Source organism: Calliopsis andreniformis, chromosome 2, assembly GCF_051401765.1.
Source record: "Calliopsis andreniformis isolate RMS-2024a chromosome 2, iyCalAndr_principal, whole genome shotgun sequence".
NCBI classification, from domain to species: domain Eukaryota; kingdom Metazoa; phylum Arthropoda; class Insecta; order Hymenoptera; family Andrenidae; genus Calliopsis; species Calliopsis andreniformis.
In genome coordinates, this window is record NC_135063.1 from 14140509 (window position 1) to 14166065 (window position 25557).

At 48.8% G+C, this 25557-nt stretch overlaps 1 protein-coding gene across 1 annotated transcript in view; it reads left to right on the plus strand.

Annotated features, from left to right (window-relative positions):
* The first annotated feature begins 823 nt into the window (after positions 1-823).
* The window catches only part of LOC143188460 (protein Wnt-4), a 45858-nt gene continuing 21124 nt past the window's right edge, over positions 824-25557 (plus strand). Inside the window, exon 1 of the mRNA XM_076392726.1 lies at positions 824-1161. Coding sequence (XP_076248841.1) covers positions 1082-1161 — 80 coding nt within the window. The 5' untranslated portion in view covers positions 824-1081. The remainder of the gene's footprint in view (positions 1162-25557) is intronic.

Consider the following 25557-nt stretch of genomic DNA (forward strand, 5'->3'; position numbering starts at 1 on the left):
TTACAAACCGCCAAGTGGTGCAGCTAATCGCCCCTTCCCAACGCCATCTTCCACCGTCATCGCGAGAAGACAGTTTCGATTATCGCAATAAGACGAATCGATATTTATCCCACTGTACGCAGCGAAGTTTTCAGTCTTTTACCCCTTCGAAGTCCTGTCGCTCGCTGGTCCCAGGGCTAAACTTTTCTTCTACGGAGTTCCTTCTCGTTCCTCTTTCCATAGTTTCTCACGAATCTCGCGAAAAGAAATGCGCTTGGCGAACGAATCGCGAGCCAGCGAGCATACGCGCGAACGTCGGAGACGGGACGGTGTGCCGAAATGCTTAATTAACGCGAGTGGAGCTTCAGTGGCTGTTCCACGGTTCAGCCAATCGTGTGGCTGCAAGTGACCGGAGGCCCCGCCCACCGAGAGAGCCCCGTTGCCCTTTTCCTCGTGACTACCGGCCACAGTACGTACGCGAGCGCTCACCGAGTGTTATCTCGTTCGCGTCGGCTTCCTTCTGTCGAGACGAGTTTTCTGTACCCGTCGTGCACCGTATCGCCTCGTCGAACAGCAATCAACCAGCTTCGCGATATTCGTCAAACCCTCGCGTTCTCCGCGCGCCACGCGTTCACAGTTTTGCGCACTTCGCTCCGGTTCGAAAAGCGCGGTTCCCTTCGCGACTCTCGTGTGACGAAAAGAAAGTGCTCGTTTAGAACAGACGTCGAATCTGCCCCCTCGATACCGTTCCGTGTACTGTCGCGAAGCCAGTGATACACCCCGAGCGCCGAAAACATGTAAGATTCGAAATTGCCGATACGAAAAGCGAAGAAACAAGCAAGAGAGAAAGTCGTCGTCCTCTGGAAGTGGGTACGTCGAGGGAGAGCGATCGAGCAGGATCACAGGCTACGTTCGATCCCGATCTGTCAGCCTCGGGAACAGCGGTCGATGCGAATCCTCGATCGATATCGACGCTCGTAAGAATGCGTGGCTGAAGGCGGCAGCGACAGCCACCGTCTCGTCCTTTCTTTTTTCGTTTCGTCGAGCTGCGAGACAGAACGATCCACGAAGATCAGCGAGCCAACCGAAGCCGAACGAGAAGATGCGGCCCGTCGTGACGACCTTCTTGCTCGTCCCGTTGCTGTTCGTCGCGTGGCAAAACGGCGCGCAGGCCAACTGGTGGTGAGTTTGTACAACACGATTGTTTATGCCTCTGTCCAACTCGGATAACATCTCTCTCGCTACGTGCCTCTTTGAGAGCCTATGGATCTTCCCCCGCGTTATTTCCTCGGAGGGGCGCCCCTCGCGTGTCGCGAATAATTTAAATAGGCCGCAGTACCACTGTGACTGCGAAGGACCCGTGTCGTTCTTTTTCTTCTTCTGCCGTTTCAAAGCCAGCGTCGCTTTCAATGTCTTTATAGTCGGCGGAGAGACACCTTAGAGAGCGCGACATCTTTTGTCATGCACGCCGTACCTTAACCTATAACATTGCTCTTAGGAGGCTATTGAAGACAAGTGTCTTCCACTTATTATGTTGGATGAACTGGTCGTGAAAGTTTTCACCAAGACGCTTTTTATGTTTTACGATCTTCCTCCGCGGTTGGAACGATGTGTAGTAGGAATTTTTTGGAGGAAACTAAAGGTTTTATTGCGCGTTAAAAAGCTGCTGGTTAAATTATCTTCATTGACACTTAATGGTTTTGAAAGTCGTGGAAAGTTGAGAACGAAGCAATTAGAGGACTGATATGAATCAGAGAGACAGGGCTTTCAGAACTTGTGCTATTGTTTATCCCTGTTTTCACTTTACCAAGTGAACCATGCGATTTGAGTAGCTTTGTTTCCACTATTGATGGACCGATTCGTATCTTTTCTTTAGAACAATTCAGAGATATCTGTAACAGTAACATATTTTATACGTAGAAATCGTAGCTCAAAGTTTTTCAAATGACCAATGTTCCTTTCCTTTCGTAACGAGTACAAAAAAAAACCAAGAATTAGAGCACCCCCGGCTAACTTACTTCATACAAAATTCCATTCCCCTGGACTTTCATTTTTACGACCATCGTCGAACAAAACGCTGTCCAGCGCAACGTAAGCATTCGCAATCAGTTATTCCGTTACTTAATTCCATCCTTCGTGCAAGAGCGGCGAGAAGAAAGGGGGAAACGAGTTCGTAAAGTCGGTGGCGTGTTTCACAAAGCCGACCGCGAAGATAAACGCCCGTCCCGATCGGTGAAACGAGTGAGACATTAATTCGCGGTAGCCGGTGATCGGGAACACCGTTCGGGTGGCTGGTAATCTCGCGATCTACATTTGTCGGATCAGAATGCCGGTTGGCGCGGAACTCGACTTTCAAAACGGCACTGGTCAATTTCCTCCGCCGTGTCGAAGTCGTTGAATGGTGATTGGCACCCCTGTGCCTTGCCATTTCCGCTGCTGCATCGAAATTGCGATCAGAAGCAACGAAAAAGCTTTGAAATATCAATTACGATTTTATACGATATTTAAGAGGAAAATTTTTGAGATATCTGTAGTACTGAACTCAATATTATCTGTATTTTATAGGTTATTTTACGTGAACTTTAATTTTATAGGTTAGACAGGTATCTATAGTTCTGAGCTCAATATTATGTACATCTCATAGGTTATTTTACCACCACTTTAGCCTTATAGGTTAGATAAGTATCTGTATTTTTAAACTCAATATTATCTATATATATTTTATAAGGTATTTTGCTATATAGCGGTGTATTTGTGTTAGAGCAGAAGGTATTTTTTGGTCTCCCGTGTATCGCAGTTCTAGCATGACTATCTTGCTTGCGAAACGGTGCGCAAGAGATTCTTTTCCATCTAGACAGGCTAGTTTCGTGTGATTAACGAGTCGAGCGAATTCGTCGCGGCTGATATATATTTTACAAGATCGCGGAGAGAGATGTCTACACCTGAGGCAAAAAACCGCCGTGTAACTGATCGACTCGGCTGTGAAACGCGGGTTTGATACGGCCGCCTTATAAGATTATGCGGCGTTTTTACGAGGGTTGTATGGGCACCCGCAACGTAAGCGTTTATTTTAGCATTTGAAATACGCCATTGCGAAGCGCGCGCTGAAGATATTCACGAGCGTAAAGCGGCGATCACGTTTCCGTACATAGAAAGGCACACGGCTATCTGCGCATGGGAGGACGATGACGAAACGTTTGGCTCCGAAGGACAATTTTCTACAGATCGTTTCACCTATTGTTCGTAGATACTGTCTCGATACTTGTCCCGCTCCTATGCCGCGATTCATTTACTCCTGCGAGCGAATCGGCATTGTCGGGTCGTCATCCAGTTTCTCGCTTTTCTTGGCAAAAAATTCGAAAGTCGAACGCTTCCAATGAACACTCTCTCCTGACCCTTTTACTTCACGAAGACAAATTCCCAAGTCCTCGTAATTTCGCTACAAATACTCTCTCGATCCACCGTACGTAAAATTGCCCGATCGAAGTGGCCCTTGGGCGAATTATAAGCCACGCGACCAACAATCGGTGAACTACAATTTTATCGGTACTAAGGTCCGATTACAGACTTAGGCTGCAATTACAGTGGATGCGTCTTCTGACGAATCGATGTTCTAAAGACTACATCCGAACTATTTATCGTACAACCGAGGCAAGTTCAGGCATAGTTCCAGCAGAACATCAGTTCGTCAGAAAACGCATCCACTAACCGTAGCTTCGACAGAATTTTCCATATCGATTGCCTTCTTAATCCATTCGATAGAAAAGGGAGGATAGTTCAGTCTGTAATCGGCCTTTAGACCGACAAAATAGTCGTTCACCGATTGTCGGTCGTGTGCGGCTGGCCTTATAGACGAAGAATCCCCTTCGATCGGACACGCGAGCGGTATGCACGATCGGGGAAGCCCCGATGATAGCGATGATACGCGCTCCGGTGTCGACGCGCCCCTGCAGGGCACACTTTTAAAACGGGAAGGCCGGCGTTGACGTCCTACGGTCAACCACACGGTTCCACGCCGGGGAGCAGATTTTATTTCCGACAAACTGGTTCCCCGGCCGATTAATCGGCCCCACCAGCCTGGGGCCACAGCCTTCCGGTACACATACGCTCGCTTCTTCGCCTCTGCCGCTTTATCTCCGCTTCTCACGATGGCGTACACGCGACGCGTGAACCGCGAACGCTTAATAACTCACGTTAAGTCGCGCCTGTTAGCCTTGCTCAGCGGACAAATTGTTTGTTGGGTTTCTTGCTCGACAGTGCCCCCCACCTTGCTCCACACCCTGGCTCCCCCTTTTCTTGCGGTTGCCTCGTTCCGCCTTTGGACTCTTGAAACAAATCCTCCGTGATAGATCATTTCGGCGAGGTTCCATGATGGTCACCGTGACGAATGTGTCGGGGAAGATAGGATCCATGAGCTAAATAGTATGGTCGATGGTAGCAAGTATTTTGCATTTCTATAGGATAACTGTTTTTTATTTTGGAGGTCGGTATCGAGAGGTTTCTTTAGAGTAGTGTACAGAGCTGGTACACGGAAGAGAATGTTGAGCTGAAGTTATTGAAGTCTCTTGGAGAATTTATAAATGTACTCTGAAGACGTCTGAGTTTAACAGAATCAGTAAGAGTCCACTTTATAGATTTAATAAAGCTGGTCTTACTCTAGTCTAGCTACCTTTGTTACTTTTATAAAGGTCTCTTACAGATCCTACAAAAGTCTACTCTATTTCAATCTACTTCGGAGACTTTTGCAAGATTTGTGTGACCATTTTTTCCATATAATGTTGCATTTAGTGTAGTAGATAGGACTGCTAACGTATCCCCTATATTTCTACAGAAAATTACTATTATATCAACATGTGTCGTGGGCACAACCTTACCAGCTCTGCACAGTAGTCGACTATCAGATAGAACCTTCTTGCTCCGATATTACCTGTTTCTCGTATTTAAAACGGTGGTGACAGTTCTTCGCGTTGCTCGCGTCGCAAAAAGCGAGCCTTCAACGAGAGATGCCTGCACAGTGGAATACTCGCTGTTACACTTCTCCCATGCCCCCGGGCACGGCGGGCATAACGGTATGGCGAAAAGAGGCGCACAGGGTCATTAAACAAACCAGTTTGATACTAAAGACTCTCCTCGCGTCTAAATCCGCCGAGTTCGCGCGGTTCCCTCGGAAACGATACACCGAGCGAGGAATATATATCGGATCTGTCTTTTCAGTCGTCACGATCACCATAAAGGGTGAGGACGGGCGAACGGCGCGTCGTAAACCATCGCGAGAGCTTTTAGTGTAGGAACAAAGCGGGGGAGGCGCGATAAGACGAGACAGACGTCGTAGAGCCCTGGGTAAGATTTAATAAAAAGAGCACCTTTATTGCTCGATCCCGCGCGAATCCCCCAAGGTTCGACGCGTTATTGGAGCTGCACGCGCGCGATCTCTTTACGACGAGCGATTAAAAATCGTATTAACGGAGGGAACGAGAGTGCCGCGACCATTTCGCCGATCGACACGCGCACTACAATCGACCGTTGATCCTTCCCGACGGGGTCGACGCTTTATTTCGCGAGCTTTTAGTCTGGCTAATACGCTTCCGTGCCTTGACCGTCATAAGTCCCTCGGCCGTGGTCGAGGGAGAGACGAGGAGTGTTTCCTTTGGTTTAACGCACGGTCGTAACTCGAGCAAACGGGCTACCTTTCTATGGATCCGATCGACGTCGCGAGAGTATAGCGAGCGAGGGGCTCGGGGGATGCAGAGAGGGAGAGGTTTACGAACGGGGCTCTTACGCCGACGAATTGCCTCGCAACGCATCGATGCCCGAGCCCCGAACCCCAAACTGCGTGTTCTTGCGAGATTCAATGACAGGATAAAGTCGGACGACCCCACACGCTACATATTGGTAGTTCTCCGCTGGGCACGATCGGTTTATAGAGCGGCCTGTTCCGTTATGGCACCGTGGCTAGGAGATCCGTGTCTTTCTCCCTCCGCCCCAAAGTCGTAATATTTTTCCCGAGGTTCGTTCATATAAAACGGGCCGCGATATATGGATGAGCTTTCCGACTCGTAAAAACAGAGAGCATCGCCGATAACAGGTCCCCTTGCGAACCTCTGTGTCCTTGGAACGAGCGTAATAGAAGCGGAGGCGCGATGGTTGTCTGGAGGATAACGTACGAACTTTGATGCCTTTTCTCTTTTCTTTTTTTTTTTGGCTAGGGTAATAGATTTTGGAAGATAAAGTTGATTTGGTTCAATGCCCGAGAAACGATTGGATAACTGAGGCATTTCATTAGTCTCTTTCTGTCTCTTCGGGGGTGGTCATTGCCAAGTTGGGTATTATGACTTAGGGGTTCGGGATGAAAACAATTCAGAATTTTGGGATTTATTCCCCCAACTTGCGAGCATAGAATTCAGATAATGAGCACCCTCTGTATATCTTCTTATATAAGACAGCTTCCACGAGTGCCATTAGGTGTATAGATAATATCCCTGTTAGCGTGAGAGCGACTGTACGGTAGGCCAGCGAAAAACACCGATAAATCACGGTCTCGTAAATATCTCGGGGCAGTCGGCGTATTAACGAAGCCGATTCTTCGTGTTCCCATAGGATCAGATCGCAATGAGCTCAGTCGTAGAAAGCAAATGCGCGGAAGATTCGCTAGCGGCGAGCAGGAGCGTGAAAAAGTTGCACCGCTCCCTGACGCCGCTTTCTCCTTCGTACCGCGAGCATTCGCGCAAAAATCGCGGGTGCCGGTTAAGGTAACGCTTCGGGGAAATAATATATGTGGGACCTTTAACATCGCCGAGCAAAAACGGCGTAAGTCTCTCGCGACTGTGCGTCTTCATTCTCCACAGGCTGCGTTCGAGGAAGCCTATTCTTTTTGCGATAGAAGCCGAACCTAGACATTCTCTGGAGCACGTACAGTCCTGCAGGCAATTAAGATCGCGTCGTTGATTCGCGAGTCGTCGTATCGACGCTCGGCGATCTGATAAGAGCAGGACGTGGGCCTATCGTAACATTGTGACGCGTTCGACGCGCTATCGAGCGAAGAAAGCGGGATTATCTGAGCTGTCTCGCGGAGAGTGGTCCGCGAGACTGAGCACAGAGGAACGTGGCAAAAACCTAATAGCATCCTGTTTTGCTTAGTATAGCACTCCTCGTTTTACGTGGAGAGGTCCGTGCTGGCCTCTGCACGCGCGGCTTCCTTCTCTCGCTCGAAGAATCTCCGACAAAGGAGGCCGCCGCGAGTTTTCGGTGCATGCCTCCAGGACTTCAAGCGATGTTTCCTTCGGGCCCAGATATATTGTCATAACGAAGAGGCTGAGTCGGCCTACGACATACTCGCTCATTTTCGTCCTTTTTTGCCACCCCCCTTTCCCTCTTTCTTCACTTTCTTCCCCCTCGAGCGTGGCCTATCTTGTTTCTCTTCTGGTTTTCGTTCGCTGTTCTCTGTCCCTCTGAGTCCTCTTCTTTCTCGGCATCGCCCACTCTCTCGTTTGAACCTGGCTCCTCTCATTATGTGCGAACCATTATTCCTTCCTTTCTTTTTTCTTCTTCCCTCCTTGGGATACACAGGCCTCGGTGCATAGTTCTGAACTTCGGTTATGTTTACAATGGCGATCTCTCGCTCTCCTAGACTTCCTGTTTATCCCCGTACCCGCGAATCATCCTTCCCCCCCCTTTTGTTCCCGCCGTCTGGGAACTCTACCGTCTTCGATCCTTCGCTTCGGTTCCCTTCGACCCCCGCGATGGACGAGCCTCGTAACGATTATCGACCAGATATCGACCACGCGATCTTGGAATAAGCGAAACGGAGTGTTATCGCTGGTACCGTTAGCACCTGCTAAGAGAACACAGTTGCAAAAGTGAGGGACACGATCCAACCCGGAAACCATCGGGACACACACATCCTGGTACATCCTTGCGCTATAGAGGCAGGTTTTTAACTCTCGAGTCGAAAGGCAGTGTTTTAGAAACTCTATGGACGTTGTTATCTAATGACAGTCTGGTCTTCGTACACGTGTGTAATTTCTTAACTGAAAACAGTGGAATCCCTGCTCATAAATTGGAATGTTTTCACTCAGAGAAATGGTGACGAAACATTTCCACAGATTAGCGTAATTGAAGAAACGAATTTCGAATATATGAGAAAATGTTACCTTCCTAGAATTGGAAGCTTGGAAACATCGATTGAGCTAAGTGGCAATATTGAAAATGGCCAGTAAACAGGTGATAATGAGATATTTATCGGACACATTATCGCTAACAGCTCCACTACCTCACACGAGACTAATAACCAATACATAGTAGTCAATACCGGTTGAACACTATGAGGCAACAGTTACGTTCATCTATGTGCTAGAAGTTTTACCATAAAAAAGGATTGTGTTGAACAAACGGTAAAATTCAAATATTCAAATTTTCAAATATTCAAATATTCAAATTTTCAAATATTCAAATATTCAAATATTCAAATTTTCAAATCTTTAAATTTTCAAATATTCAAATATTTGTTTCACTTCCCAAGGGAATCTCGTACATACATTTCATCAGACTAAAACGAACGATTCGCCAATAAGTACCGAGTTTCTGCCGCACTAGACATTTGAATAAATGAAAGGGCGTGACGAACACGGAAAAATGGCGCAGTAGTCAGTGCGTTAGCCGTCGGATTTCAATGAAGACCATAAACTTGTCTCGCATCGGGCCCGGTTCTGTGCACCCCCTTTAGCTAAGAATCCATTAAGCGTACGCGGCGGCACGTCGCCGTCACATCACGCGACGCCGCGCCACACGTCGTTTCAGCGATTTGTAATTTTCTTCGGCCGCCCGTTACCGGCTGGATCCATTCTCCTAACGACGCCACGAGACTCGTTCTTCGCGCAAAAAATCGGCGAAAATTGCGGTACAGTGCCGTGTGCTGGCTGCCTCGATCGCCTTGCTCGCGAGCTGTCTGATGCAGGACGATAACGCATACAATTCTACTTAAAAAACGACTCACGTTGCAAAAGTTTCTAGTTATGCAGAATCGCCGAGATTCAATTTTTCTTTCGTATTTTTGTAATCACGAGTCCTCTAGTTACTCTAAAGAGAATTATTTTCCCTCGTTATTAGCACAGTAGTCGCCCCTCGATTTCATGTTTTCCTTCTCTCACGCTCGCGTTTGGTTTCCTTCTACTCTTCCACCCTGAAACTCCGGTTATTTGCCCGCAAATACACGCGCACACTGCCGACTAATTATTTCTGTAAGAACGCACTTTTCGCCGTGTAATTAACCGGCTCGCGGGCCACGTTCTCCAGCAGTACGAGCTCCCCCGTAACCGCGCATGTATTGACTTAGGAACAATGAGTTTATCGGGGGTAGTGGCACACGGAACTTTTAATTATGTTGTTCGGCCGCTGTGTACAGGCCTGCGCTGGTTCAGCGAAACGGTCTGTGGTGAATTCGGTGTTTCGCAACTGATAGCTTGCTCGAAAATGCCCGATGGCATGTACAGGGTGTAAAATCAGCCCCTCGTGATTCTGCTGCAGTAGCTACTGTGAGCTTTGCAGTACCTTTAACTCAATAATAATAATAATTGTCTATTTTTCACTTTGTGTAACTAGTAACTATATTTCTGCAAATATTTGTCTATTTTTGTATCGATAGAGAATGTATCCCAAGAGAAAACACTTCCTCAAGACACCCTGTATCTGAGCACATAATTTTCCTGGTAGCGTTGCATGTCGATAATCCCAAACAAATTTCCATATCGAATCGATTACACTAAAGAGCGCGCAGACCTACAAGTCAGTACGATACGTTCAACTACTAAGCAGAAGAGTTACGACGTCTGCAAGTAACCGAAAAATTGGCGCGCGTCGGTTTACGAAGCAGAGGCACCGCAGGAGAGGCTATCGACGACGGCACACTTGTTGAACGCGTGGTTTATCTTCGCCCATAGATCACTCAGGGTCCAACGTGTCTCTTCCGTTACGCTCTCCTTTTCTTATCCACCTTGTTTCCCTCGCCGCCCTCGTGTTCCGCTAACCTGCCGTATAACTTGCACGAACACGCTTCCAGGAGACGCCTGTGCCAATATTCTGGCCACTGTTTACGGTAAACTGCTCTCTGTGTACAGTATTCCGCAAACACGTCTATACAATTTCGACTGGCTGTCTCAGACTGTTATCCCCTTTTATCCTCCCTCCCCCTTCTTATCCTCGCTCTGCACGAGAAAGAGACTCCCTCCCTCTTCCTCCCTTCTCGTCCCTCTCGCCCAGTCAGCCAAGGCTGTTTCATTTTTATTCTATCCTCCCTCTCTCACCCCCTCGAGCGGCCCCGTGTCCCGGTATCTCGGTGGCCATAAATTACGCCTCTCCTTTTATTTGCAGGAGCGACGCCGAACTTAAGTAACTAGATCCGAACTGGGCTTGCGAGGGGTTAAACGGCCGCGCGCCCGTTCCTCCTTCCTTATACGGCTGGCGATACGCGGCAGCGGTCGCCAGCCCACCCACCCCCTCGGCCCACTCTCATTCCGAGCAGATGCAATTGCGTTGTCCCGCGGGGGCGAGCGTGTCGCACAGCCGGACCAAGGGGTCCAATAATGGCGACCTGAATAATACAAGGGATACGCCGAGGGGTGGGCAAGGGGTGCAGAGTCAAGTCGTTGTCGCCGCCATGTTCCCCTCCTCTATTCATGGGAAATTTCATGCCCCCGATCCTGACTCCGCCGGACCGCCGGCGGAAGGGAAAGAATGAGAGGAAGGACGTGGTCAGGGAAAAGGAGCGAATCGAATTCTTCTGCTTTCGCTTCGGTTCGCTGGGATGCTGCGGTGTCCATTTGCTCTCCTCGGGCGGTTTCCAGATTTGCGGTCGGGGGCTGAGGGTTGCTGGGGTTTTCGTTCGGTGGAGATTCCAAGTTCTTCGTGCTCGAGGGGTAGGTATCTAGATACGTCTGCGCGATTTCATTGGATTATTTTTGCGGGCTAGAATTATGCTCGTAGATATCGCTCGGAGTGATTAAACACCCACGGATGCACCCTGTATCGCGTTACCAGTCTTGGTTCAGTGACCACTGCTCTTAACTGATCAGCTATCTCTGGACTTTTCTCTCCACTCCTGCGATCATTAATCAGCCTCTAGTCGTACGAGGATGCTATATAAAATATCATTCTAGCGATTCACGGTCACTAAAGAGAGCTAACATCGTCGAAGCTCGAAGCCCGTTTCCAGGTCGTTCTCTTACACCAGGCTGTCTTGTACACCTGTTCCGGTTCGCTGATCAAACTTTTAACCGATCAACTAACCAAAGTAACAGCCTGGAAACACGTTTAGCATCGATATATCGTCTGATAGTGATAGCTCGTACCACTTGTACGACGCTAGGCGAAGCAGGGTTTTAAAAGGGATATTTCGAATCGGTTCCACTCTAGGGAGTTTCTACAGTAGACAGTCTCGAAGATTTCACCGCAACGAGGAGATTAGAAAACCGGAGACAGGGTCCCGAGGCTTAGGATATTCCAGCTCGGTGGTGAGTTTGCTCGCGTAGCCGCTGGTTAGGGGCGCAGAGAAAATCGTTGAGAGTCGACAATCCCGTGGCCTGACATAAATTAGTCGTGGGTTAAATCCCAGCCTAATCCATCATAAATAACTCTGTGCAGATGCGTGTGTATGCGCGCGCGTACCGGGGATTCCGTCCCCTAAATTATTTCGAAAAGATCGCGGCGGCGGTGGCCCACGTGCTGCGTATCACCCAGACCCGTGTGCACGCGTGTGGGTGCGAGTAATGCGCGCTCGTATGCCTCGGCGAGTGCTTAACCACCTGCCAAATGTACGAGGATTTTTAATCCCCATTGACAATTTGTCTGTCTCCTGTACACTGTCTCCCAACGCAGAAAAATTCCCTCCGCGAGGAAGTCGCGTCGGGCGTGGTGCTCGTAAATTTGTTCGTTTTACCGTGACGCTGTTCTGTCTTTTATTTCATTGTCCCCTTTCCTGTTCGACTACACTTTTCCGAGTTTCGACCCCCTGCGAGCCTGTCTTTCATACACAGAAGGTTTTCAGGGCGCTTCTATTGTGACTAAAGAATGCTTCTTGTAAAGGTGTTACAGTTATATAATGAGGACTCTGGCGAAGGTTGGAGTAGAAGCTTCAGTTTCAATAGCTTCAGGACTTTGGTGGTGTCGTAATCAATAAGGTTTATCGATTATTAATAAGCAGAACCTTTGATAAGAGTCTGTGAAAGTTTGCATAACAGGAACGCTTGGATCGTAGGAATGGTTATTGAGTACTGGATACTATGCAGGCTCTTTAATTTTTGATGAAGCGATATCTCTTGATAACATTCCTGTGTTTATAAACCATGCGTGATTGTCGCTTGACGCATTCCATGACTGTCTGAGTGACTGCTCTCGTTCGATGATTGCTGTCTACTTGGTCCTTGATCGTTCATCCGTTCACAATAATTTATTTAGGAATTTGCAACTGTGCTAGTAATCACGAAAGTGATCTAAACATTAATTTTTAGCCTAGACCAGTTTCATAATTATTACCACATGTATCACCTGGAATCTGTATTTTCTGCAGACTTAAATTTTCCATAGATGCATAAAGATTCGCGGTGTGCTCATCAGACCCATCGCCATATAGATTCTATCGCAGGTGACGTAAACCTCCATCGATAAGGGTTCATTCGCGATAAACCACGGCGTCGTCCACGTTATTAACGGCGTCGGCCGCGTTCGCAGCGTAGGCATATTCGATATCCCCGAAGGAATACGATTCATAAAACGCCATGTGCGTACGTGCGTGCGTAGCGCGTAAAATCAACCCCGGATAGTAACTTTCCGAAAACTGCCTCTCCTTTATTTACGATTTAAACGGGGACAGGGCTGTGTGCGGGACCGATGCTCACGTACGCACACTCGAGCGCATTTACACGCGTTTCGCGATGCTAAATCTATCCTCTGCATTCTGCACGCGTCCTGTAACTCACCCCATCGCGGTCTGCACCTCGGTTCTTTAATATTAATGGACAAGTTAGTAGACACCCTCCTTCCCGACCGTGTAATGATACTAACAACCATACCACGCGTCGTCTACGCGTGTGTGGGTATCCACGCGTGCATGTCGAGGCGTGACACACGCAATTCTGCGCGCCCGTTTATTTGGCTGCGTTTGAAGAGCCCGCGCGAGCAGACTCTTCCTTTTCTTCGCCTGGGGATCTTGACTTCCGAGGATGTCGAGAAAATCGCGCGAATTGAATTATTAGCGGGAAGTTGACCCCGCGGAGTTGAATAATTGCGGGATGAGAAGGAAGTACAGGAGACTTCGTGCTGAGAAGATGCAATTCTGGGTATAATTCCATAAATTTGAAGTTTGATTAATCGCGCCAAGCGAGTCGGAATACGAGTGGTATATCTGCTACAAAAGGCAGTCACAAAGTAGATAAATAGTACTCTGAAACTATTGCGTTGTTATAAGATAGTACAAAGTTAGTTATAAAGCTGTTAAGAATGGTGTAAATGTCTACAGTGAAACTTGACTATAATGGTAGGTACTTATAGGTATGAATAATTCATCGTTTCAGATAGTAATCTAGTACTCAATGTAATACTTCAACAAACTGCTCGTATGTCCAAAGTTAATTGTTCTTTACCTCAATCAAGAATGTAATATCAAAGCTGGGGCACGTGCTGGATGCAATTTGCAAACCAAAAGCCACGAATCTATATTTGCCTTCATCTCGACCAATAGATTACTAATATTCGTTCATGTAATTGCATAATTCATCAACGCAGAGGAGGATTACCTTAAAGGCGCTCGCGCGTCAGACGCAGAACGGCCTATATTAATTATTACCAGTCGTGATATGCTTCTCATACAAGGAAAAGAAACAAAACAGAGGGAGCTAAATAAGTAAATAGGGTCGAGCGAAATAATTGTACGTCATACGTGAAAGATTATCTTTTATCCCTAAAGCACAGCGAAAATAAATCTGCCCGTGAATATTTATGGGGGCTTGCAGTCTGACTCCGCCGCTTTTGGACGCGTGCTTCTCAGGATTTGCCTCTTTTTAGTCTTTTTTACTTTCATCGCAGTAAAAGCAGAGGGTGGATCGGCGGTATAATTAAGTAGATTAAGACAGCCTATTAGTCTGACATATCTTGGTAAGATTCATCCTCAGTTTTCGATCGAAGTTGGTCAGTATTTTCAAGCCTCAGAGAGTGATTCAGGGTAGACAAACTAGGCGATTTCGAATCAAGAATGCAATGAATGAGATTTTCATAGGTGAATGACTCGAAGGTATTCAGGTTGGAACATCCAGGGCTACTCGAGATCTCTTCAGCCCCCATCTGACCTGACTCGATTGCGATAGGATGTTCCCCCTTTTTCTTCTAGGAGTTCTATGGTAGAATAGACAGCCAGGTAGAAGTTAGGGTCTTTTTTTTGCTTCCCACCCTTTGGATTACTTGCTCCCGCAGAGAGTAAATACACGTTCTTTTCTAATGATAGCCGACAGTGCTTGAAATCCTCTTCCCGAATAGACTGAATCTTCATTAAAATATTCTAGTTAATAATATATGTACAAATAGCTCAGGATCTTGTTGCATCATTGATAGGATATTTTCCTTCCTCCAGAAAGTAATAAAAACACATGTGTTCCAAGGCTGGACCCTCTTCAAAATCGGTACAAAACATTCTGAGGAGATTCCTCCAGAGCCCCCGAATCGATTCGACAGATCCCTTGGAGCGTACCGCGCACAGTGGCCGATTTATCGCGAGGTTCCGCAAGGGCCCGTGAGAAATGGCGCGGGAACGGTGCGCGCTCACATTCGTCAGACAAATTGACCATTTCCATGTCGGGGATTGACCCTACAAACAGCAGCTAGTCGAGCATGTATGTAGGTATATAGGTAGGTCGCAGGCTGCTGTAGATCCGCAGAGCCCATTACGCTGGAGCATGTACGCGCGTATGGGGTGGCCCCTTTTTTCTTCCTTTCTTCATGGCAAGGTGATTTCCGTTCGACTCGTTCCCCGTGACTCACGGTCGAACGGGGGAACGAGCTCTCTGGGAGAAGAAGGAAGGAGGCTTCGATCGAATGGCGCAGCGATAGCTGGCCTGTCCTCTTTGTTGCGTCCGCGGGTGCATTGCACGCACTCGAGGCTCGAGCATGAGCGAAGAAACGCAAAGGAAAAAAAAAATAATCACCCTGTTCCCTCCTTCCTTCCCGTTTCCTCTAGCCCTCCGCCACCACTCGCCCCTGGATTTCTTCCCCCCGCGCGCATTGTAGTCACCGATCCGCGGATCGGCACGAAATTAACGAGAAGGAACGGGGGAATCGCGGTAACTGGGGCGTGCACGAGAGAAGAACGAAATGTGGAGAACGGAATGGCGGAAGAAGGATCGGGCGAGGCGGTGGAAGAGGGAAGGAAGAAGAAAGGATGGAGAGCACTCTTGATTTGCCTGGTAGCTCGATTTTCGTGGTCGACGTTTTGTCGAGAAGCCCCCGATTCTCTCGCACAGAGAAAGGGGGCCACGATGTGGAGGAGGCGGTGTACAAGAGGTGTACACGCGGGCAAGAAGAAGGTAGGGGAAGGAGGGTGAGCGCCAGGGGCCAGAGAGGGGTTGGAAAAAATGGCGAATCTCGCTAACAAGCTTTCGAGCCTCGAGCTTGTTTCCCACAAGCTCGGGGCTCCGCTGGCTGCCGCTGCTTGCCGCTGGTCTCGTCGTCGAGAGAAGTACCCTCGAGCGGAGAAAAGCCTAGCGAGCGAGCGGGCGAGCGTGCGGGCGCGCGTGTGCTCCCTCTCTTCGCTACTCCACCCTCCCCTCATCCCTTCCCCTCCTTCGGTCGTCGCCACTCCAGATCGGGTAGCACATACGTCGCGGGACGCTCGAGCGCTCTCGAGTATCCTCGAGCGCTCCACCCTTTACGCCGCGCTGCTCTCTCGAAAATCCAACCCTTTTTGGATCGGTCGACCAATCGCCGCTAGCTAGATCCTGTATCCGCTCTACGAGAAACCCAGGCCACCTTTTTTCTATCTCGCCTCTTCTACCCTCATGCACCCTTGCCCTCTTTCTGTCTTTCGTTATTCGCGAAAAGTGCGCGCACGGTACGCCTCGAAGTTCAGAAGAGGAATGTTTCGCCTCGAAATTCTATTTCCCCCCTTTAAGTGTCCGTACGCCGAGCGAGTGGCTTCTTCGTTCTTCTCTCCTGCTCACTCGACCGAGAAAGCCTTTCTACCTTTCCCACACCTCTCTCTACCCTTCCTATGGCACACGATTGCTCCTCGACTCTCGCTGCGCTTCCGGCTACCTGTACCCTCTCCTCCACTTGGACGACTTCCTCTTCAGCGGTACCAGAGAGTCCAGGTACCACCGCTCTCGTCGCCATTTTCCTTTTTAAATCGTTTAGCCGTTTCTTCCCCGTGTCTTCGGACACTTGATTCCTCCTTTTTCGCTGGCTGCTTCGAAACCTCTTTCTAGTCCTTAATCGTGCTTAAGTCCTTTTTCAGGATCCCACCACTCTCAGGTTGCTCTTCAAGCCTCGCTTTCGCGCTATCTGTTGCGTTCCCTCGGTTGAGTTTCCTCTTGGCAAAGAGAGAACATTCTTTCTCGTCTCTGCTTCCATTCTTTCAATCTAACTGGATCTTCTTCTGAAAACACCTTCTATGAATTGAAAAGTATCTAAAGGCAAATTAACTCGTAGGTGTTTGTTCCTCTGGCATCCTTAACGCCAGACTGACCAGTAAGCCTGCTCGATCATGCGCACCCTCGTGTATCAAAATCGTCTCCAGTCGAGTCGAGCTCAGCGTGGTATCGGTTTTATGTCTCCATGAGTGGGCACCGTAGACTCCGCTGTATCGATTCTATACTTCCATAACAATTTAGATAACTCTGCGTTTATCGATCGCGATCCGCCTGCCAAGACGAAATCGTGTTTTTTCCGAGGTCACGCGATTTCCTGGACCGTTACGTTGGCCAATCGGCGGAGGAGGGAGAGGAGTGGATATTGAAGTAGTTTCGAATTGGATCAAATCGAAGCGCATTACCTTATCTCTAGCGGACCGTAAAATGACGAAGCAACACTTTCGCTGTCTGTCCGTTCGCCTTAACGTCGTCCTGCTATCGGGGCTGATATCCGTTCGGCCGCGACGACTTTCGACGATCGGAGAAACCGATCTGCCTATCGGTGTACACGCTCGATCTGCTGAGTAACTATTGCGAAATTCTTCTTGTTTTATCGATGACATCGGCTCGCGTTCATGTGGTCCGAGGCCGAACATCAAGCGATAGACAGAACAGTAACTAGCAACGCACCAACCCTCGTTCATAAATCTATTAGACTTCAACTAGAACTGGTCTAGGTCCATCCCCATTCACATCAGTGCAGAAAATTAGCTGGTTCCTCAAACCAATATGACCCACCATCAACAGACACCAAACCCTACCCAGAGACACATTCGTCGCACCCACCGTTCATTACGTAACATTTTACGCAACATATGTCCCCGACATATGGCAGCCTGCCTCTGGTACCCAATTTGTGAACACAATGTAACCCTAAATCCTGATCGACTCCATCGTTTCGTCAACCGACGTACAGGAGCAGGACATATTCCTGGCAGGTCTCAGGGGTGGAGGTCGTAGGTCTCCGTCGGCTAGGTGCGCAGTCAGGTTACAACGGCAGCCACGCTCGACGGCGATGTGCGTGCATATAAATGAGAGCGGAAATAGGTGCGCAAACAAACAGACAAACAAGCCGCATTCAGCGACCCGCGGATTGTTCTGTGAATTTTGCAAGAGTCATATTCATTTCTGAGATTGGCTTCTTCCAACTCGCCGTTTGCTGTTCTCTCTCTCTCTGTCGCGCGCTCTCTGCCCTGTTTCTCGGTCTGTTGCTCTCTCCTCAGCGCCAGAGAACGAAGCGATTCCATCTATCGGAGATGCGAGAGGTACCGGAACTTGGAATAAAGCGGGCAAGATAAAAGAGGAGGAGGCCCCCCTCTCGCTAAGAGAAAAGAAGGGATCTCTTCTGGCCCTCGAAGAAGCTGGAGGAGGAGGCGGAGAAGAAGAAAGCGAGCGACCGGACGGAGCCGATCGATCGATCCTTCTTGCCAGGAAAGTTGCGAGCTCAGGCTTGCCTACTCTACAATTTTTCGGGAAGCCGTTTAGAGAGGACGGCCCTTGTCTACGAAATTTTATCTAGCGGGTGTCCCTCGTAAAATTACTTCCGCTATTTTATCGTGACATGGGAACTTGACAAGCATGAAAGTGGTGCCCAGAACCTCGGTGATCCAGGGTATCGCTTATGAGGCACCCTTTTATATTAAAATCGTCGAGCGTGTCTCGACTTCGATCAACGGGGGTGATATATGCCAGATTGTCTACTCTCCTGGCCATCTTCGTCGAGCAACTTTACGATCAGCTGATTTTACACAGTCTCACGCATTACACGTTTTTAATTTAGCTTTGAGACTTTAATATCCAGCTTTGAGTTATGAAGCATTTGAAATTACATACTTGGACAACTTCTTGTGATGCCAATTCTGTTTCAAATACTGAAGGATCGTTGTACCATCGACGAACCTACTAAGCAAAAAGCTAAGAATCGAAGAATCCTTTTGACTGGAAGAGAACATGAACAGAGCGCGGTTTCCACGAAATCAGCGCGGATCAGCACGGAAAGCGATCACTTCGGCGAACACTGGTCGTAATAAGATAAAAGAGAGGCGGTCTGGTTGCCTCCCAGGAGAGAAGTTTCCGAGGCAGATTGCGTCGAGTGGTCTTCCTTGGAATTGCGCGCGGTCGCGGGGCCGCGCGTCTCCTTCACTTTCCTCGTCTCGCGATCCAGAACGGATCGCAAGCCTCGCAGATTCTTCGATCCCCGCGCATATGTGTGCACTGAATATTTCCACAGAGAGGGCGAGGCAGAAGAAACGACGATCGTGGCTCGATTTACCGAGATTGGCTTTCGATAGCGAGTTCGAGCGGTCTCGCGGGATGGAATGCAGAAAAATGTTTCGAAGACGTCCACGCGAATTCCAAGCGGGATATCTGCGAGCAGAACAGCTCCAAAATGCTTATTCGGAGTCCCGAAAAGCGTGGCGCTCCCCGAGGAGCCGGGTACTGGTCATCGGGGAGCGTAGATAAACGATTTTATGAGGCTTCGTGGAATCCTGCTTACCGAAGGTGACATGGGACCATGACCTTTTGGTAACCTCTTACATGCACTGCTCTCTGCTTTCCATTTTTGGGACTTCTTTTTATTCTTGTGATTTGGGAGGGAATTTAACAAAGGCCACCTTGGCTGTCCTGTCTCTGATACAAAGGAGTTCCACTTTTCATTAGAACTCGAAATTTATTTCACACACTTTAGAGAATTATAAAAAATTAAACTCTGTCAGGACAAATTTCAGTAGGCTTGCTCCACTTTAATTATGGACCACCAGTTGAGGATCAAGAAGTAGGACACTAGAAGGTCCTCTCAAGATTAGATCAGTTTTGCTGAACGTCTACTCGAGTAACTGAAACGATAGACCCACCCCAGGCTATAAACAAATTTCGCATGGCACATTTCCCCCTTCCTCAAGCCATCAACGAGCAATCCAGAAAGCCAATCAAGTGCCGCCAGAGAGACTCCCTGAATCCCGATAATAATTTTTCCCAATGGCCCGGAGAATGGGAATTAAAAACCAGCAAGATTGTCGGTGCATTCACTGTGTCACTCCTGGTGGCTAAACGGTACAGGGACGTCGGCAGGATGGATTCGAATATCCTCCTTCCACTTTTTGCCGGGCATTCCGATAATTCTCGTGAAACGAGAGGCCGCAGGACGACCCAGCGAATAGGTCGCGCGATCGAGAATCGTTAATGGAGGGAACGGGAAGGTAGTCGCCGAAATTCACCGCGCTAATGCCTCTGGGATCGTTCTGAGCCTATTTTCGATATCGGACAGCCGGTTTATAAAGTTCGCCCGCCAAAACGACGTACTTGAGCGGCGCTGTTCGATCGTACTCGTTAATAAGTACCGCGCGAGTGCTTCCGAGGCAGGGTGACCCCCTGACCCCTCCGTCGGCGTAGGTACCCAATGGGAACCGTCTTGTCCTTTTCCCTAGTTTCTCGTTGCCTCCTGAAGCCCCGAGACCGTGGTTTATAACGCGTAGGAAATAGTAAACAGAAGAACGAGATTTTAACGAGGAAACACTCGTGTCTCTGTCACTTGCCATCTTTACTCATTCACTCCTCCTTCGGTGGCCACTCGAGCCCTCCACTTCATGCACGCAACATACAACTCCGTACTTCCTGATATATCTCTCTCAACTTATTTGTCCCCGCTCTCGAAACGCGTTCACGTTCGCCATCCGACTGATTTTACGAGCCCGCTATATTTCTTCCACCGACTGTACGTCTTGCTCCGATCCAGAGCAGAGCTATTCCTCCTAGTCGTTCCCATCCACCACTCGCTCAGTCACGCTGCCAGAGAGCGTGTAGTCGACGGTTCGCCACCGATCCCGCATTCCAGGACGCGCATTAAAAGCCGCCGCTAAATCGCGTCTATTCTCGGAAAGTGGTAGTGGAAGAAGTCCTCTTTCTGCGGCCGTCGCGAGCCACGGAGAGCAGAAAGAGGCAGAGAGAGTCAGGCGGACTCGGGAGTCGGCGGATCGCTGTGCCAAGGTATCCGCGACATTTCATAAACACGAAATCAATTTTAATCCCCCTGGCCTGTCCGTGTCTCTGCTGGCCCCAGGTCGCCTCGGGCTTATTTATACGCGTAGCCACTTCCTGCACGAGGCCGTGTTGCATCCTCGCCGCTTTGTACCAGTGCAAGTGCGCCGCTAATAGACACGATGCATCCTTTCGTCGAGTTTAATACGTTTTTCGGACGCTGCCGCGTGTGCGGGACGACTCGAAGATGGATGTGCTCTCGTGTGGGGCGGGGTCCTTGGGGATGCTTACTGGGTGACGGAAGTGGGTCTTTTGGGTCTTTTCAGAGCTTTTGGGGAAAGGCTTTTGAAGCCTGAGACAGTAGATTATCTCTGTATCAAGAATATCACGACTAGGCTAAAGTGTGAGACAAAATTCTCTTGTTGGGTAAGGTTGCCGCAGGAATTCTCTTCTTGGGTACAGTGCAGGAAATTGCGAGATGGGAGAAAAAGTAAGGGATGTCCTATTGGTATAGGTCTAGGTCCTAAACTCGAGCCAGATCTTGATATTGCAATACAATAGGCCACCCCCTATTCCTTCCCCCACTTCCCAATTTTCCCCACTATACCCAAGAAAAAAATTCCTATGGCAATCTTACCCTCGATACAAAATTGTACATACTTCTGCTTCCAAGACCCTAAACCAATCACTCTACATGAAATACTCTCTCTAGATCTCACAGCAATCATCACACACATCATCTCCAACCATCTCCCTTTCCCAGGCTCCGTCCCAAGTCCCCCTATCGATTTTCCCACGTGTACCTTCATAAACATTTTTATCGCCAGCCATCGAACGCGTTCTGGAACGAGTCCTTCCACTCTGATTAATGGGCGGCATTACCGCGCGCGCTAGTCGTCGCAGAATCCATCGAGAACCGCCGCCAGCCGTCGTCCCTCCAATTTCCCTGTACACCATCGTTTCCTCGGAAGGTGTCGCATACGTCTTCGTCCTCGCCGCCCCCCAACACCTCTAGCTCGCGTTGGAGCACGGTGCGTCGTGGTTTCCGTCACTCACCTGCCGGCAGGGGCCGGTGTCGCTGGGAAAATTTAATTAAACCCACGCGTGGCCGTAAATTATCGTGGCATCGACAGCGGGGACAGGCGGCGAGGACTGGTGGGTGGAACTGCGGCGAGGAGAGAAGAAAGAATCGGTCGGGCGGGAAAAAGGGGTGAAGAAGGGGCGAAGAAGGGGCGAAGAAGGGGCGAAGAAGGGGCGAAGAAGGGGCGCGGAGGGATCGACGGGCGTGTATAGTAATACATTCGGCGTGTTGTGGTCGCTGTTAGCACCGTTAAACTAGCCTTTACTGTTCCGGCTGGGCCTTTGAACCTCGCCGACTGCGCGGCAGCCGAGGGCAATAAAACGCGCTCTCCATAAAACGCGGGCGCGCGCGTCTCCAGCGCTCGCTGCGCACGGCCTCGACCGTGCCTGCTCGGCTGCGTGTACACAGTCGGCCACGCCAGGGCCACGCTCCGTTCTGCACATCCGGCTGCACCCGTTTTCCTCGATCAGACCGACCGTGGAGAGGGAAACGGAACGCTCGGACGGACACCGGTTAATTGCCCCTCGCGGACTCTTTATTTGCGCTGCTCTACGGATCCTTTAAATTGGACGTAGCTTTGCTCTCTTTCGCGATCGCTGAGAATGAATGGCGACCAGCTCCGGTCTTAAGGAGCTCGCGGACAGTGGCCTTAACTTTATAGCGTCTTTGGCGCTTGTTTCCTCTGGGCCTGAGCGATGGGTTTCTGAGATCGCGGGAATAGGCTCCTCCAGATTGAGACTCGAGGGGAACTGAAATTGAGGGCCAATCAATCGGGTGTTTACTGTACCTTAAAATAATAAGAGCTTCAAAAACATTCGCGTACAGTTAAGAAACATCAGGAGCAGGTGCCCCCAGGATGCTCGTAAACCTGTCTGCTCAATGAACATCGATCGGCAGGAAATCCTTACGTAAGAGCTCGGCGAAGGGGCCAGACAGTCGGAGGACGAGTTTAGAGGGTAAACATCGTCGGGATAATTGGGAGAAAGTATAAAGAATTTTCTGCTAAATTGACCCTGCCCGACGAGATGGAATTTCGTCCCTTCCCATTGCGCTAGCCGCAATGAAAGTTTTCCAATAAGAAACGAAAGAGCTAATCAGACTTGCTCGGATGTCAGAGCCCAATGGTCCGTGCACCTACGTCCACGCAGCCCTTGTCGTTACCGTCAACGAGTAGTCTGCCTTCGTTCCTCCAGGGCCCAGAGCACACGTCAGGATCGTTTCGCGCTCTGACGACACCCTGGCCGCCGCTCTGATTGCGCTCGACCCGTTCCATCTGACCGAAGAGGAAACGCGAGCCCTCCGACACTCGGTGAACCGGATTTTCGTAAAGGAGGATAAACGACGATGAGATCGCGTCGCCTGGGGATTTCCCCTTGGAAAAGTCCCTGAAAAGTTGAGTCTCCTTCGGTATTGGAGAGCCGCATTTGATCTCGTTCAACTCTTTCCTAGTGGAACCACGAACCACTGGATTTCCGATAAGATTTAGTTTCACCTTTTTTCACTTTTGTGGGGAAGCAGTAGGGGAACAGGTGAGCTACGTCATTAGTTTAGGAGAGGGAGGATCTAATACATTCATCGAAATCGAAAATCAAAATTCCCAGTTCCCTTTTTTTTACCTAGATTAAGTAAATCCCCTAGATTTTCCCTTTTCCTAGATTCCATTTCTCTCTAGATTCCCTTTTTCTCTAGATTCCCTTTTTCTCTAGATTTCCTCTTTCTCTAAATCCCCTTCTTCTCTAAATTCCTCTTTAATAAGTGCCCAGTAGAAAAAGCCATTACCCGCAACGGTAATCTAATGATTGCAGCGCGGGTGGCTAGCAGGGGGTGCATAGTGGTTAATTTGCGGAAATATCGTCCGCGTAAAATGATCCGGCGTACGAGGACCGCGCGTTGAGATACATCTGTTTGCATATCACGGCAAAGTAAACATCGTTGTTGATGCAGGGCACTATTATACGGTGCAGCAGCTCGGTGCGTCGGCGGGCTGCGCGCACAAACACGAATTAACTCCGATCGCTGGGGCTTCGACTCCTGTCTCCCTTGGCGATACGAAGCACGCCATTCAATACAGGAAAGCGATACTCGATCGCGAATTTTTCGTAACAATGTTGTTCCCGTGTCTCCGTTTCGGAAACCCGATAGCTTCGTGTTTGCCAAACGATGTCGAGATAGCTATGCGTTCTGCGTGGGAGGGGCGGTGCAGGGTTTCATTATTTTCTAATTTTTTTACTTTATGACGATATGAATATATATTAGTCGGGCGTGAAATTGCCAGTGGAAATGAGAAAATATTTCGGTGACAGGGTTTTTTATGGTCTCTTTGCCAGCACTGCTCGATAAATATTAAAATTGAAAAGCATCGTTACCCAGAGGAAATTGGTGTTTTAATATGAGAGTTAGTAATTTCTGTAAAATGATTCATCAATGTTACAGTATGTATACATAGTCGTGGATTGGAGCAGTAGCAAAGGGTGCGGTAATTATGAGAATGTTAACATGCTTGTCACTGTCAGAGGGAAGATCGATGACACTGTTTTCCATAGGGACTTTGTTCCACTGGCTTATCTATTTTTCTCTTCGATCCCCCGTCGCAACAGACGAGCAACCCGAAATTTATCGAGCGCGGCTGTAGAACGTCTTCTCGCCAGCCGATGAGTATTCTCAGCGGACGTGCCCAGCGTCCCTTTGATCCTTCCTGATGCATAAATCGAAAAAAGTACGAGAGACGCGTATAGTATGGATTATTTATGAATTTCCCTGGGATACTTTTAATTCGAGGATTTACAGCCTCCTTTGTAGTATGCTTTGCAATAAATTATACAAAATATACAAAGTGATTCCTCGTTGAAAATATTACTGTGAAAAGTATGAAGTAGGAATTCCTCTTGCGACACTTCTCATCTAAAGCAGATTAGAGTAGATTCAGTGTCTAAAATCGATTAGTCCGCGCACACCTAGAGCAGGATTCGAGGAAAGCCCGTTCTATACTTTTTGTTCCCTTCTTGTATAATTACGTTCTCTTTGATCGTACCGCCTCTTGCCACATTATTTTCAGCTTCTGACTTCTGTTTACCGCGGACAACGTGCAATCACGCGTCTAAAAAGCGGTTTTGAAAAAAACGGAGCAGAAACCGAGCGTATAAAAGAAGGAAGAAGAATGCGTTATCTGTCCCTAATTTATCAAACCGACTCGCTATCCTTGAGATTCTAGTCAGGCAAGCTGGTAATTTTTGAGCGGTGCGAACGGAGATCGAAAGTACGGTTTTCTCACGGCTCCGTGTAGAAGTACCATGGCAATGTTTAATTTTGCTGTTTCCGCTCCGAAAGCACCGTCAGCTGTGCCCTCAAACTCTAGTCCTTTCTGGATAATAACCCCATTCTATATATAGAGAAATCCTCGAAGGCAGAAGATCAGAAATTAGAAAAGCATCAGGGGAATGAAGGTGCGTTCAGGTAAACTCAGGTAAAGAATGCTCTATTCCCGTTTAAGGCGCAACTTCTCTCCTTCGATCGCACCCTGTATAAGGCAAGAATCGCAGTCTTTCTATCAAACGTGTGGTTTCGCTGGTTTCGCGCGCTCGCAGAAACGTTTCGTAAATTCGAGGAACGGCTCGAACGAGTACAAAGCGTGCCGCCGACCCGGCCCGTTTGCCCCGCGGAGGTAATTGTCTTCTTAGCCGCACGAAAGCGCACGTATTCCGCAAGCAAATACGCTGGAGCTGTGTACGATGGTCTCACGGGACAGAATAAATAGCCTCGCGGTCCCGAACGATTCCTTGATTTTCGAACTTGACGTCTTCCGATACCTGTTCGGTTGTTTCGAGGGCCTGTGTGACGACTTTTTCGATGTAAGCC